This window comes from Lemur catta, chromosome 10 (genome assembly GCF_020740605.2).
Source record: "Lemur catta isolate mLemCat1 chromosome 10, mLemCat1.pri, whole genome shotgun sequence".
NCBI classification, from domain to species: domain Eukaryota; kingdom Metazoa; phylum Chordata; class Mammalia; order Primates; family Lemuridae; genus Lemur; species Lemur catta.
The window spans coordinates 77235161-77251780 of record NC_059137.1 but is presented as its reverse complement, the minus strand read 5'-3'; the positions used below and the strand labels follow the sequence as shown (position 1 = coordinate 77251780).

General features: G+C 44.5%; 1 protein-coding gene across 4 annotated transcripts in view; it reads left to right on the top strand.

Moving 5' to 3' along the window:
- FRMD3 (FERM domain containing 3) overlaps positions 1–16620 on the top strand; it is a 286342-nt gene that overhangs the window by 242508 nt on the left and 27214 nt on the right. For all 4 annotated transcript variants that reach the window (XR_006737691.1, XM_045562209.1, XM_045562210.1 and 1 more), the window contains exon 13: positions 5413–5537. Coding sequence is in view for 3 of the 4 variants with exons in the window: in XM_045562209.1 (XP_045418165.1) it covers positions 5413–5537 (125 nt within the window). In the remaining variant the exon portion in view is untranslated. The remainder of the gene's footprint in view (positions 1–5412; positions 5538–16620) is intronic.

Sequence of the window (16620 nt, the reverse complement as noted above, 5' to 3'; positions counted from 1 at the left end):
AAGGCTTTCTGTGAGTCTCAGAGTTACCATCTATGGGGTGGTTCATGAGATCAGAAAAGACTTTTGAAAAAATACTTTTCTTGTCAATTGAGGTTTGCATAGTTTATGGAAACCAAGGCTTCCAAGCTCGGGGTTTCTCAAACCTTGACTTGCACAGGGGATCCTGTTAAAATCAGATTCTGATTCAAGAAATCTGGAGTGATGCTTGAGAGTCTGCACTTCTGATAAGTTCCTAGGTGACAGCCGTGAGGCTGGGACACAGAGCACACTGGGTCTAGCGAGGTGCTCGGTAGAACATGGGGGAAGGGGGGAGGGCACAGGCTGGCCGGAGTGAAGCACTGGTCCTGGCATGGACTGAATCCCTGAAGGGGAGAGAAATGAACTATCAAAGTGAGAGTATATATATGCTGAGACATCCATTCATTCATAGTTTACCTTTTCTGGAATATTCTAAAATCTCCCAAGATATTAATGCAAACAAGGAACTAGAAGCCACTGGGACCTGGTTCACATGTTCTTTCTGTTCCACCACCCCCTTGTACGGGCATGTGAGAGACTACCGCATTCACATCCTCGGGATGCCTCTGTGTTCCGTGGCTCTCTGGCAGCATCTTGCAAGCCTCTGCTAACATCAGGAAGAATCCGGTTAAAGCACGACTACAGAGCGAGCTCTGGAAGGCAAGGCTGTGCTGTCTTGGCCGTCTCCATACTCCGCAGCATCTAACACAGTGCTCGGCACACAGCAGGGTCGCCACACATTTGCTGAATGAATGCAGGGACTAGGACTGTGGGATGGCAGAAGCACCTCTGTCGTGTTTGTAGAGTTGAGATCTGTCCAAGGTGCTGCCGGGGGACCTTGACTTCCCCAGAGGCAGCACTGAGGCCAGAGCCGGGGTGGTGCGTGACACTTTCATGCTGGCACCTTCTCCTTCCTTCCAGTAGGTAGTTGCATGGTAGGAAATTGTTTCTCGTGGACAATTACTTTATTTTCAGGTTATTTGGACTGCTTTGATGTGGCTGTCAAACATGAGAGTATAGTAATGAGCTCTCCTTTTCTGGCACTAGGTGTGCAGAGGTGAGTGTTAGTCTAGAATGGTGATGATAAGCCTTTAATTAGCTATCTTTCCTCACATCTGAGATTCTGCTCTTCAAAGAATGGCAAGTGTATGGAATCCTGCTTCTGCTGAGTTGTGTGTGTGTGTGTTTGCAGAGAGATAGAGACAGAAACAGACAGAGAACACTGTCATGGAATTGTTCTCTAACGTTAGCTCACTGATCTTTATTGATGGCAAGATCCCCAAGCAAGTCCCCTCAGGCTGGATCCTGGGGTAGAATCATCGGCCCATCACAGGGGCCCAGTGAGGCAGAGGGCTGCAGCTCAGTGAGGCCAGGGCTGGCTGTGTGAGCCACCTGGGCAGACACCTGAGGCAGCATTTGTACCTGAAACAAGCAACCATGTAGGAGTCATGAACGGGCTCTGATCTTGGCTGTGTTGCTTGCCATCTGTGTGGCCTTGGATAAGTCACTTAACTTCTTGGGTCGTTGGTTTACTCACCTATAAAATGAGATTTATAACATTGTTTTGCCCAACTTCTAGGTTTTGTTGCGGGGATTAAAATCAAGTGCTTTAAGAATTACAAAGTGCCACACGAATATGAGGTGGTGAAGTTTTTACTACCATCTCCCCTCCAAAATTGGGAGGCTAGAATACAATGGATATGTTCATATTAAGATCCCTTCAGATGGAGTTTTTAGAGGCTTGACAATAGGCCAGCCCTGCTTTCTTTCATTTCCAGGAGTGAGTGATGCCAGAACTCCATGAGCCTCGTTTTATTCATTCTATTTTATGCCACCATTTTTGAGTTCAGAGTCTGCCTGTATAAATATCTTTACGTAATGTCAGTTGCCTCATCTAAACATATGGCATTTTTCTTGCCTATTTTACAAGCACGTTGAGAAACACAAATGGGGTAAAGTGTATACAAACCACATTTGCCAATGTTAGAGTATACTTGCAGTCCCCAAAGGAAACCTCTCTACCTCAACAGAGTTCTTAATGGTATTTTATCTGGAGACTGTTCTGTGCTGGGAGTACATGCCTGAGTGGGCTGCAAAGTGGGCCAGGCATTTTTGCAGGTCAGCGGATGGGTGGATTCAGAGAGAGGTGAACATGGCACCCATCCCAGCCTGGCCTGGGGAGACCCCGGCCACAGAAGTGGTTACCTTGGGAACACAGGCAGAAGGGCAGGGTGGAAGTGACTGGGACATTTGCACATACTGTAGAAAAGTGCCTGACATAGTGGGACCTCATGTAGCCAGAAAGGGCAGGACAGTAGGGACAGTGAACAGAGTCCCCTATGGGACGTTGCAGGCTACTGCATGCAGAAAGGCCGTGTGGAGTGTAGCAAAAGCACTGGTCCAGGAATCAGGCGATCTGGCTTTGAGTCCGGAGTCTGCCTATACGAGTGTCTCTAGTCAGGTTATATAAGCTCCCTGCGTCTCCGTTTCCTCATCTATAAATACGGTATTTGCCTTGCCTAGCTATAGGTACTTTGAAGAAAACAGATGAGGTAAAGTGTGTGCAAACCACTTTGTAAACTAAAAAAGGGCCATGCAAATTCTGGGATTCTATTTGTCATTAGAACAACTGTGCCGGTGGGCTCTTGCTTTAAATGACACCTGGATCAGCTGGCACCTTTAAAAAGGTTTCAAGGGGAGAATTAGGTAAAAAGGCATAATCTTTAGTCTAAGGGGGCTGGTAGGTGTATTAGTCCATTCTGGCTGCTCTAACAAAATATCAAAGGACTGGGTGGCTTATAAACAACAGAAATTTATTTCTCACCGTTCTGGAGGCTGAAGTCCAAGATCGAGGAGCTGGCAGATTCAGTGACTGGTGGGGGCCCACTTTCTCACAGATGGTGCCTTCTAGCTGTGTCCCTTCATGGTGGCAGGGGAAACAAGCTCCTTCAGACCTCTTTTATAAGGACACTAATTCTGTTCAGGGTGATCGTGACCTAATCACCTCCTGAAGGCCCCACTCTTAATACCATCACATTGGGGATTAGGTTTTAACAAATGAAATTTGGGGGGACAAAAGCATTCAGGCCATAGCAGTAGGAAAAGGTGGGAGACTTGCATTTTTTCCCCTATTTTTTCTTACTCTTTCCCCAGGCTGCCTAACTCCAGGGCTTGGGGCCTGCGTTCTTTATGCTCCAGGGAAATCCCTCGTTGTATCCACCTTTGGGTTTATCTGAGTCTCGTATTACCAGGGATGTAGTGTTCCTCTCTGAATCACATTATTGGAGACCCTCAGGGTTGTAATCCGCTACGGTAGTCATCTGGTGTAACCCTAGGTGGACCCTGTATGCCCTGTCCATGGGCCATGGCGTCTATTACCACAGAGCAGCAGGAGCCTGTGAGTGTGGGGGCCGAGTCAGCGTAAGCAGTGGTTCCTGGGGGACAGGAAGAGCTGCCAGATCAGCTGGCACGGACCCAGGGGTGGGGTAGAGCAATTCAGAGTCTCTTTGTGCAAGAACGAATGGATGGGCTTTTCAGAAGTAAGAACACTACGTAGTACCCATGAGCAAGACAATATGCTGTACTTTGCAGAGCTGGAATCATGGTCATGAACAGCCATAGGGCCACAGGAAATTCCAGAAGAGCTTAAAAACTGAGAACACTTTACAATAAAAGAAGGAACCATGGCAAATTTTAATCCCTCCTTCACTCCCTCCTTCCCTTCCGTCCTTCTGCAAAGGTTCCCCTATTCCCAGTTCTTCCCCTGTCAAATGCACTGTGCTCACCAGAACTTGCTGCAGGCATCTTCCCCCCGGGAGGTCACCCTGGCCCTCCCCTTGCTCACGTGGGTTCAAGTGCCCCCCTTAGTGCTCCCGTGGGACCCTTGGCCATCAGTCACCTTCATGACAGGCATATTTTTCCAACTGTGGCTGTAGCACATTAATGAGTCATGAAGTGAAGTAGTGGTCAACACCAGCACTTTAAACAAAATGAAGTAGTGAATTACACGTAGCTACAGTTACTGTTGCCGCATAAAACATTCATTTTGGTTGTGTGTCTTCCTGTGTGTGTGGGGGGGGTACGGGGTGAAGACATAAAATGTGGGTCTTAATGTGGGTCTCAGACAAAAATGTTTACAAAAATGTTTACTTAAGGCGAGGACTACGGTTCCCCAGAACAAGGCAGAATGTCTGATACATATAGACTGTCTGCAAAGCAAGTGGCTGTAGAATGAAACGATGAAGCAAAGAACACTGTAATTCAGGAAGTCCTCATATATGGCCTTTCCAGCAAGTCCCAGCCATGAGATGCCAACAGGACACTTCTCTTCCTCCCCTGCCTCCCACAACAGAAATGCTTAGGCCGGAAGGCTGGCCTGTCAGCGGCCTGGAGAACTCTCTGGCCAGTCTGAAATGGCAGCATATAGAGCCAGGATCACATTCAGTTTACTTCAATTTCAAACCACTTTAATAAGATGCCCAGTGAGGTGCTGTAGGGGACAGGAGAATGGCGAGGTCAGCCTCTTCCCTGAAGGTCCCTGGTGAGCTGTGAAAAAGAGAGAGTAGTGTGAGAAACAGAGAGAGTGTGTCGGAGTCTGTATGTGCTCTAAGGAGAAATCCAGGAAGGCTTCAAGGGGAAGGAGACATTTGACACTATCTTCGAAGGATGCGTTGGTTTTGGTTTTGACAGCAACCATGGGGAGGGGGGAGGGGGTTCAGACATCCACCTGCGGGCCAGGGCAGGCAGTGCAAATAGGCCTCCCAGCTGTGCCAATGGTCTTAACGAGACACCTGCACAGTTTCCTTGCACTCTGCTGCCAGTCACAGCCACTGTCACACCTGCACGATCCTTAACAAAGAAGAAAACAGAGCCATGGTCGATTGGTGAATAGGGTGTAACTTTGAGAATATTAAACACTGATATTAAACATTGGACGTGCAGCAGCACAAAGACAGCTCTTAGCTGCAGAGCACCTGTGTCATCTGTCTGGCAGCGTTTTTGGAGTTTTGTTTTTGTTTTGTGGTGGTTGTTAAATTTTTCTGAGCCATGCCCTTCCTCCACCTTTCTGCTGTCTAGTTCAGTGATAGCTGCCTCTATGTCTTTTTGTTTCCTACATCGTTTTAAAGTGCCTGTGTTGTCACCTAGCATGCTCAGGTCTGATGACAGGCAGGGAAGTACATTTTCTTTCACTGGGTTGCATTAGAACATACGGACAATTTGTCAGGAACTTAAGGACAGAAAGGGCCATGTGTCTTGAGTGTTATGTCATCTTTACCACTGGCCTAATCTGCTGCGTGTGTCTAGAGGCAGTCCCCAGCTTGGGTAGCCCACGGAGATGCAGGGGCTTGAGTTCGCACTGGAAACCAACTCCCTCTGGCTTGTGTCTGTTTTCAGAGCCAACATTGCTCAGAGCCGCAGTTCCCACTCCTTGAACAAACAGCTCATCATCAACATGGAGCCCCTGCAGCCCCTGCTTCCTTCCCCCAGCGAGCAAGAGGAGGAACTTCCGCTGGGTGAGGGTAAGTCAGGCTCTTCATCCCAAAGGCCGGCACTGCAGGCTCGCTCTGGGGGAGCCAGGGAGGCACCGATTCTATGTATGTTGGGTAATGGTTTGGAGTGGGGTCAGGAGGAATCATAAACCATGTTTTTAGTAAATAAGCTTTTTGCAGCTGGAAGGCTGTGTTATAGTGGGAGTTCTATTGGTTTCTCCTGGAGAGAGTTCACTGGCACAAAGTATTTCTAGAATTACACATGAAAACACTAACAGTGTTAGACCCTCACTGTCCAATATGGTAACCACTAGCCATGTGTGGCTATTGGAAACTAAGTTTAAATTCATTAAAATGTAAACTCCAGTTCTTCGGTCACACTAGCCAGATCTCCAGTGCTCGATGGCCACGTGTGGCTGATGGCTACCATACTGGACACTGAGACTGAGGACATTTCCTATCTCATAGTGATGGTTTCCCCTGAAACTGCAATAAACTGAGTGGTTATAAAGAATTCTCCACCAGCGTCTCTACACTGGTTGTCCCCTTTCTGCCTCAGGATTTCCCCAGCCTCTTGTTTCCTCTTCCTCAGTTACATTGCCTGACAGTTTTGATACAAGCTAAAATAAATGAAGTGTCTGTTTCAACCCAAAATTTGTTATATTTTTAAAGACAATCACATATGTGTCCTTGTTTTTAAGGACTTTACTTACTTCAGGGAAGAATCTCACCATCCTGATTGCTATAGATGCCTGGTGAGGCAAATCTCAGACTCTTATTAATTTCAAAGGAAATTGAAAACAGGTGCACACAAAGTAAATTTATTGGAATCCTTGATACAACCATGCTTTTTCTTCACTTTATGTGATTTTGGTTTCATCATTGAAATCTGGATACTGGGCAGTTTTAAGGGGGTAAGTCACCCTCTCCCCAAAGATCACCTTCACCTCCAGCTTCAAGTCAAGAATTCCTTTCATAGCAGAACACTTTTCAGTTCACAATAATAATGCAGCTTGGAATGCAGATGCCCGTGGGAGAGGTAGCAACAACCAATTCACACTGACATATATATAAAGAATTTTAGCAAAACTTTTTCTAAAAGGAAGCTTTGGTGGTTAGAAGGAGAATTGGGCAACTGGTTACCAAAAATCCCATGGGTGGAGGGAAGTGTGAAAATACAGAAGACGGGGTCTTAGAAGGCACCTTGTTTCCCCAACTGGGCCATGAGAGATGACGATCAGAGAACAATCTTGTTATTATGGCCATTGACATCTGCCTTAACAACCAACTCTGTGAGTTCCATGCTAAATTAATTTTCTTAGCCCAAGGGTCTCTGAGTCCATGTTGCTTGTCTATGTATTTCAGCAGATTGTTGTTTTTGTTTGTTTGACAAGTGGAAGAAAAGCAGCTTTCATTTCTGGTGACTGATGGCTTTCTGGGCTTCCTCTCATATGCCTGGAATATTGCTTTGAGTGAAAATCACTTTTTCTGAAGGTCATGATTATCCCAAGGTTGAATGAAGAAGGGTGTGGCTAATGGAGAGGAGGAGAGAAAGGACATCTAATGACTGGAATTGTGACTGTACCTTGTCTGTAAAGATGGAATCATACATAAGAATAAAATGTGAAAGTCCAGACTGGTTGAATGGTTATTATGGGGAATAAGGAAGCCTCAGCCATTGCTGCCTTGGTCCCCCCCAGAATGTGAAGGGGAGCTCGGACAGGCTTTCCTGTGGACCCTATACCCCATTCAATTAGAAACTTCCATTTTGCTCCATTTTCTATAATGAGGTTACACTGCTAAATACTGGAAGTGTCTTTGACATAGCAACTGTAAGAACAATAGACAAACTGTTATTAAGTATGGTCATTAAATATGAAATGTCCAATTTTGAATCAAAAGCTTAGTTTATTATATCTCAAACAAGAAACAATACAATTAAACAAAGTATGATTATAGTCATTTTCAAGATTAAAATCACCAGAATGGAACTTCTCAAACCATCTATGTACTGTGTATTCATTAGCCACATCCTTCCCAAACACTTTGTTGATATTTCAAGCTGTCTGTGCTGCATTGGTTCCATGACAGAACTCATATTCAAATATATGAATTTTTCACTTATCCATGGTTTCACAAAAATTGATCTAAAAAATTTTTGAAAGATAATCACAAGCCAAACGTGCATTTAAAAGAATGTGGATGTACATTCATAATAAAAAACAAACGAACAAATAAAACAAACAAGAAGTGTCAAGATGAAATGTTAGAGACATCAGCTGTCAAGCTCAGTACTTAAGGAAATCAGACATTCTATACTTAATAACCTATAATTAACTGCAAAAAATTAAATATCTCATGATATTGGATAGGAATGTATAAGCTACCATCTCAATTTTCCCCATTGTTTTAAAGAACCATTTTACATTTCTTTCATCAGATGTAAAGCCAAACTGAGAAGTCTCTCTTTTAGAAAGTCCATAAAATCTCTAGCAATGTCTAAAAAAAATTATTTTCCAGGAGTCTTGTCCCCTTATAGGACATCTTTGTAGGTTTTAAAGCCCAGGCAAATCATAACTGCCTTCGGGATATAGACTCAATTTAAAAGGAAGAAATAAAAACAACAATATTGTTAATTGTTCAATAAGAGAAAAATCGTCTTAGGTGTCATGAAATTCAAGTATGATTCCCACAGTGGACATAACTTTCTGTTCCTGCTACCACTATGTCCCAGTGACTAGTCACATTCTGCTCTGTGTCTCTTGGCTTTGAACGTCAGGCGATGGAATCCAGACATTCCATAGATCAACACTTATTTTATAGATTTATACTTCTCTGATATATAAAAAGAAAACAGAAACGGAATACAGCTCTAAACAAAGAGGATGTTTCTGTCTTTGTACATGGGCCCTATTTCTGGGCTTTTGAGCAAATACAGTATGATGAATTTTGTTTTCTTCTTATATTTTAATATTTCATTACTTTTCATGTATGAGGAAGAGCCAAATTTAAAGAGGCTAGGAATTCATTCATTTCTTAATGTGACAACTACAACACACACAACGTATAGACCATGCTTAGCATGTACACACTGCTATGGGCTGTAAAGATGGAGAGGCCCTCGCTTCCTGGATGGTCATGCCTGTTGGGCTGATGGCAGGGGATTCCAGAGGCGATGAGCAAGTTCTCCCTCTGCTGATCGAATTGTGTGCCCAGGTTTCTGTACGCCCGGCTGAATATCAGTGCCTCCAGTTGCCTGGAGAGTGCCTTGTTCCTTTATAGATACATTTAAGAGTCAGACGTGAAACAGGCAGGCATAGGAATAGATGGGCAGGACTGCAAGAAGAGGGAGTTGCAAGTGGTCTGTTCCACCTGCATCGGCTGCGTGTGAGGTTTCAGGGAAGAAGGGCTCAGGGATGGTGAAGGTGAGGCAGACGGCGAGCAAACGGCTGGATCATGACGGGTCTAATAGGACTTGCTGGAGAGGTTCGACTTTGACCTGAGAGCAACTGGGAGGCACTGCAGGATTTGAAGCATGAGAATGACCTCAGTGGAGTTGTATTTTGTATCACTCTGGTGGTGTTCAGGGGAGGGATTGGGGCAGGTGTGGCTGGAGCAGAGTTTCTTAACCTCAGCACTATTAACCTTTTGAGCTGGACAATTCTTTGTTGGGGGGTGGGCTGTCTTGTGCACTGCAGGCTGTTTAGCAGCATCTCTGGATTCTACCCAGTAGATGCCAGCAACACCCCCAGTCTTGACAACCAAAAATGTCTCCAGATATTGCCAAATATCCCCTGGGGAGCAAAATGGCTCTCTGGTTAAGAACCACTGGGTTAGAGGCACAGAGACTATGCAGGAACCATCAGAAGAGCCCAGAGAATAGACACACAAGGGCCGAAATAGGTGGAGAGAATAAAACGAGGGAGGAGGCAGTGGGTTCGAGATGCAGTGAGAGGGAGCGTTGTGGAGACAGGGCCACTGGTTACACACCAGGTCCATGGCCTATGGACTCCCACTGTCCAGGTCCTGCCCTTGTATTGGAGACCCCGGGTAAGAGTGAAGAAACTTCAGCCTCTTCATTTTAAAGATGAGAATACAGACATAGGAAGGTTTAAGTAGCATGTCAGCACCATACAGGGAGTCCATGGCAAACATGATTTCGTGTAGATGTTGGAACTGTAGAGAGAGTTAGGTACTGCCATTGCTTCTCTGGGCTTCAAACACAGAGTGGGTGGTGGAGACTCAGATATCAACACTTACCTTTGATGTCATTGCTCCCCATTTTGACATCATGGCTCAGATCCTTGTTTCGGGGAATTTCAAATCAGATATTTTGGAATGGATTTATGAACAGATCAAGATCAGCAGTCTGAGCCCTGTTAAAAGAGTTGTCTAGTTTTTAAAAAATCAGGTTGGGAGAGGAAAGATGGTCTTAACCCTGAAACTTGGAAGCTCTATCCCTGTGACATGATGGGAAGGTCCTGGCACTTGTGCTGATGGCGTGGTTGGTGGGGGCATCTCTGCTGCTGCTGTAGCTCTCTGGGGTCATGACCACCCATTTGTTTGACAAACTCTTTCCATTCTTTCCAGAATGTCAAGTTTCTCAAAGACAGCTGGACAGAGTAGTATTGCCCAGATTAGTCCAGTTGTGTTCTGGGGAAATATGTGACCCCATTCACCTCCATGACAGCTGGAGGATTAGGTCTGAAGTTGGCTGTGTCTGGGTAGAGAAAAAACAAAATCAGTTTCTAGGCACCACTAGGCAACAAAAGTGTTTTCAGTGCTCATCCAAAAGTTGCTTGGTTACAGGATCTGAGAGAACCAGTGCTGTGGACAGCTTTAGCTGATATGGCAAACCATTTGAAAAGTGCCACTTAGAGCTTATGAGAATTTGGGGAGAAAAATGTTGAAAGTGAGAATTGTTTTGGGTGAAAATGACCTTTCAAGGAGTCATTAATCTGAATAAATTCACATGCAAAATGGAGCAGGTTCTCCATAATGCAGATTGCAAAACGCTTGTATGTTTTGTTGGTGGAATATATTTCTTGTTATGGAAGATGGCTGGATTATGGTAGAGAAGGGGCATGAAATTAATCATGTGAGCCTTGGTAACTGGCAGTACTAACACACAGTGAGGATCATTCTTGTCTGCCATAGCCAGGGTGCAGGCTGGGGTAATTTCTTTTTTATTTCAGCATACTATGGGGGTACAAATGTTTAGGTTATGTATACTGCCTTTGCCTCACCTGAGTCAGAGCTTCAAGGGTGTCCATCCCCTAGACAGTGAGCACTGCACCTATTAGGTGTGAATATACCCATCCTCTCCTCCCCCTTCCCATCTGCCTGACATCTGATGAATGTTATTACTATATGTGCATTTAAGTGTTGATCAGTTAAAACCAATTTGATGGTGAGTACATGTGGTGCTTGTTTTTCCTTTCTTGTGATTCTTCACTTAGTAGAATTGGTTCCAGCTCTATCCAGGATAATACAAGAGGTGGTAGATCACTGTTGTTTTTTGTGACTGAGTAGAACTCCATGGTATACATATACCACATTTTCTTAATCTGCTCATGTATTGATGGGCACTTGAGTTGTTTCCACATCTTTGCAATTGTGAATTGTGCTGCTATAAACATTCCAATGCAGATGTCTTTTTTATAGAATGTCTTTTGTTCTTTTGGGTAGATGCCCAGTAATGGGATTGCTGGATCAAATGGTAGCTCTACTTGTAGCTCTTTGAGGTATCTCCATATTACTTTCCACAGAGGTTGTACTAGTTTGCAGTCCCACCAGCAGTGTATGAGTGTTCCTATCTCTTGGCATCCACACCAACCTTTATTGCTTTGGGACTTTTTGATAAAGGCCACTCTCACTGGAGATAAGTGATATCTCATTGTGGCTTTGATTTGCATTCTCATAATTAAACATGGAAGAAAAGCCATGCTTGATAGGTAAAACCAAATAAGAATGGAAAATGTTCGACTCCCCCCGGTGGCAAAATGAAAGCATAGTGGAAACACCAGAATATCTATAAAGGAGGGTCTTGGGGGGTGGCAGTGTGGCTGGATTAAACGGTGGTTTGAAGCTGCTTTTGCATATGATAGAGAAAGTGTCTTCATCAAAGCATAGATGGAAATTAAAGAGAATGGTCAAACTAGCTCTCCCAAGCCACCTTTTACCACTATCCCTATAAATGTTTGTGCCTGTGTGTGTGTTTGTGTCATGTGTGTGTGTGTGTGTGTGTGTGTGTGTGGATGCATGCATGTATTGTGGCTGTGACAGGATGCGTGTGGCAGGGGGCAGGGGTGTTTAAAGTGTTGCTTACAATTGCCTAGCCCTAACTGTAGATGGCTCAAGGTGGCTTCATTGAAATTCTAGAAAGTCTAGGATATAAAAAGAGTATTGCTGTTATGCCTCAAGCATGCCATACTCTCGATCCCACCCACACTCCACCCCAACACATAACAGGTGACCGCAGGGCCTGGGGCACTGTCCATGTGTGTGTCTTTCTTGCATTGCACAGTTGCTCCAATCCATCACCAGTGGAGTCTCTGATAGCTCCTGGCTGCCTTGGTTACACTATAGTGACTTCCTTTTCTCACTCTCCACTGACTCTGGTCTCCTCCCTGTCTGTCTGATATGAACACTGTCCTTCTTTTCTCCCCTTCCGGAATTCCATGGCCATGGCCCAAACAGATTTACCCTCTTCTCACAGCAGCTTCTGTGTCTTCCCTCTCTACCATTTTTCCCCCAGGTGTTAAGCCTTCCCTTTGGCTCAGGTATGTCAGGACACATGCATTCGCAGTGATGCACTCGTGTTGTTTGAAATTTCTCTTATGTTATGTTCTACAAAACAGTAGGCACTGCTCATAAATCCTGTGTAACTCCCTTTCCCCTGTGGTTACCCCTCCCTGGTGATGGCAAACCAACCAGCACCACCTCTAATTACACTTGCCCCTGCCCCACAGGGTTTTGTGATGGCTATTGGCTTTATTATAAGACTAGTATAGCATGGTCTAGAAAATACAGAAAGCAGCAAAAAAGCATAAATGAGCAGAAAAAGTTACTTCCCCCTCCCAGATTGTTGCCCTGCTAGAGGCAACTAACATTGATGCATTGGCAATTTCCTTCCCTATGCATTTTAATGCAGTTGTGATCATCCTGTATATATAATTTTTCAAATTCCTGGTTTGTTTGGTTAATCTTTAAAATACTAGTGCATGAAAATGTATCATAAAGTGAGCTATAAGTCAAACAATGGATTGGGAACGTATTTAACACACATGCAGACAAATGGGTTAATATTTTAAATGTGAAGGAATGCTAGCAAAGTGCTGTTTTGAGTACCATTTCAGCATCTCACATTCTTGGGCTATCCTGAATGTTCCCATCTAGTGGCTTCCACAGTCTCCGGCTGCTGACAGGCACAGGGCTGCCGGCGGCTGGACTTGCTTCTGCAGGTTCCAGGAGGCCTCCACGGAGCGGAGGGCAGCTTCTTCTTTTATTTATAATTGCAGTATTGGATTAGCAAAATCAAAACTCAAAATTCATTATCATACCTTTTGAATTCCAGAAGAAAGCGCTGCAGTTTGGGGCAGCAGCTCCTCTAGGCTAGGAGATGCCAAGAGCAGCTCAGAGGATGAGATACAGGCCTGAGCAGGCTCCGCAGATTGACGTTTTAGTCTCTTCAAAAGCTTTTCACCTTCCCTTTGTGCTGTTCTTTGGAGCTCTTCTCATCTTTGGAACTCTGGTTTCTGGTATTTACTGACAACTTAAGTACTCACAAGAAGTTTGTATCACTTGAAAGAGATCTTTGAAATTTTGAGTGTTTACTGTGCTGTAAGGAAACTAAATGCCTTGCTCCTGACACAAGTTCAGTGCATTTTTTTTTTTTTTTTTTTTTTTGAGACAGAGTCTCGCTTTGTTGCCTGGGCTAGAGTGAGTGCCGTGGCGTCAGCCTAGCTCACAGCAACCTCAGACTCCTGGGCTTAAGCGATCCTCCTGCCTCAGCCTCCCGAGTAGCTGGGACTACAGGCATGCGCCACCATGCCCGGCTAATTTTTTCTATGTATATTTTTTAGTTGGCCAGATAATTTCTTTCTATTTTTAGTAGAGACGGGATCTCGCTCTTGCTCAGGCTGGTCTCGAACTCCTGACCTTGAGCGATCCACCCGCCTCGGCCTCCCAGAGTGCTAGGATTACAGGCGTGAGCCACCGTGCCCAGCCTCAGTGCATTTTATCTTGCAAAGATTTTGTATTTTACACCTTTAGATGACAACAGTGGGCATCATTTCCATTCTGTAGTTGGTTAATTCCCCGCAAATAGTTCATTTTATGAAATATCGTATTCCTCAAGTGTAAACGCAGCAGTGGTCGGGTGGCTGCTCTATTTCTGTGTTAATGCTGTGGGTGAACTCTGGTGTGGGCTCTGGTGCCAAGCAGCTGGGTGACCAAAGACAAGACTCACCCCTTTCAGAGCTTCATTGTCCCCGTCTATTAAACAAGAAGATTGGACTTGAGCACCACTTGGATGCTTTCTAGCTCTAAACTCTGACTCTTTTGCTGAATGTCAAGGTCAAAAATCCCAGACTATGGCTGTGGTCTTTTTGCAATAAGAATGGGAACTTGGGGACAAGAATATTTTTCATAGCTTTTGAGGGTTAGAGGGAATGTTGAGGAAGGCCTAGCCCAGGGGTCAGCAGGGTACTGCCCGTGGCCAGCCCAGTGCTTGTTTATTTCTGGGCTTCAAGCTAACAAGTACATTTTATTTTATTTATTTATTTTTTTGAAAATTTTTTTTATTTCAGCTTATTATGGGGGTACAAATTAACAAGTACATTTAAAATGATTATGTAAGTACCTATATAATATCCTTGATTTTGCTTCTCTTAAACAAATGTCAACTTTTAACATTTTTTTTTAAACTTTGCCTGCAAAGCTTAAAATTTACAATCTAAACCTGTATAGAAAAAGTTTGTCCACTCCTCATCTAGCACATACTCTCGGGATTCTTCTACAAATGGGAGACCCAGGGAGGTGAGACAATTTGCCCCATGTCACATTGTCGGGTAAACACTCGGGCTGGGATTACAGCCTGGCTCTCACATTCCCAGCCCAGATGTCTTAGATGACATTGAACACATCTAAAATGACTCAACTCCTTTTTCACTAAAGCAGAACCAGTAACTAAGGAACTACGTTAATTTTTCAATTATAGCAAATGAATTATCACAAGAGACAACCTGCTTTATATAAATGTGGGGAATCTCTGTGATTCAGTAGCAAGAGCTCCTGTGTATTTGGGGCAGTGTCAAGCCTTTGGTGTTCTGTCTCAGCTTGCCAGGACCTAGCGATTCCTTGGAGACTTCCACCACCTGGGAATAAGTGGTCAGAAGGCCGGGGACCAAGCGTGCTGCCGCAAACACGAAATTCCTAGTAGAGCCGCGCTGCGGGGAGACAGACTTCCCACGGGAAGCTCACCGCCTTCTGGGAATCACGTTCTGATTTTAAAGTTGAATTCATTAAATAAGGAATGACTCACTCCGGGGCTGGTTCTAATTACTCATTTGCTCACAGTCTGTGTAAGGTCGTTGTCTTATTAGCGGAAACAGTTCCGTAGTGGAGCTTCCCGAGTCGTTGCTCCCGCTCAGGTGAGCACTTTGGTGCTGCACTTAAGTATTAATAATTCATTGCTTTGAAGGATGCAGCTAGGGTGAAAAAATATGCCAGCCAAGTGTCCTCTGAAGTAATCCAGTCATAGTCCTTGGGGGCTAGGATTTGAGCCAGAGGAGGGCACTGTCAGTGTGACCAGCTGTGACCGCCTCAGTGTGACCTGCATTGGGGAAGACATTTTGCTTGGCACTTAGACAAGTAAACACTCCCACTGCTTCCCTAAGAAACCACAGGAGAGGAAAAGTGAAAATATTACCAAACCCATTGTTACTAGAAAGCAGACACTAGGATTTTCTGAGTTTTAAATGCATTCCACAGTTGGCATGGGGTTCTATTTTCTCGCGTTTTTGTTAGTGGGTTGGTAGTGAGTGTGAAGTAGATATTCTTTGCTACCCAGGCTTAAATTGAGGCAGAATCTCACAGCCTCTCTCACCCTATCTTCTCTTAAGACCTAGTGCTTGCTTACACAGAAGGAAGTGTTGGGCCATGTGTGCCAGTACTGTTCTTCTAGGTCAGCCCATAATGGTAGGTCCAAGGCAGAAGGGCAGGGTTCAGAAAAGAGGCTCTGATCAGTTGGCTCAAGGCTGGCTATTGGGGATGTCCACTGGGGTGTACGCCCAATGCCACATACAGATTGGTGCAGCTTCCTGCTTGGCTTGGTGGATGGTGGATTGAAGACCCTAGAGCCATGGCTTCCAGAGTGGGGTACCTGTGCAGTGGGTGCCAACAGTGATCCCCTAGGGTGGAGGAAGAAACTATTCAGACTTCTACTGACATTTTATTTTTTACTACCTCTTTATAAAAGTTTTACTGTGTAGGTTTTATAATGTACATAACATGTAAAGATAGCTATACGTGTATCTAATTTATAAATAAATATGCAGTTATTCATTAAGTATGCATAAACAATTTTTCCTGCAGCAGATTTGGATACAGCCCCTCTAGATCTTACAGATGAGTCTACCAAGAAGAAAAGGTTGGGCGTACTTTTGAAACTGTGCTGTGTTCATGCCAAAGCTCCAGATTCCAAAATAGATGTGAGATCTATCTGCTCTAGTTACGGTGGTGACATGCCATTTTACATGCTTTTGGTCTATCACTCTGGTAAGCCAGAATGAGTCACCCAAACACAGTCTAGGCTTTTCCCAAGCTATCTGGTAGGTGCTGTGTCACTCTCATGAAACGTCCTATGGTGACCCTTGAGACCCCAGTTTACAAGGGTGCTGGGCTCCACTTGAATGGACACAGGACACAACATTAGTGGGAATTCTGTGGTGGTGGGAAGAGCGTTCATTCATTCACTTACTTGATAAACATTTACTTCTTATCTGGCACATGCTGGACACTAAGAACACCCAGATCTTATTTTTTCTTCTGAAAAACAAGGTGTGATGATTTCTGAGTTTCATCCCCACTTTGTTCTTTAATCATTATTCTC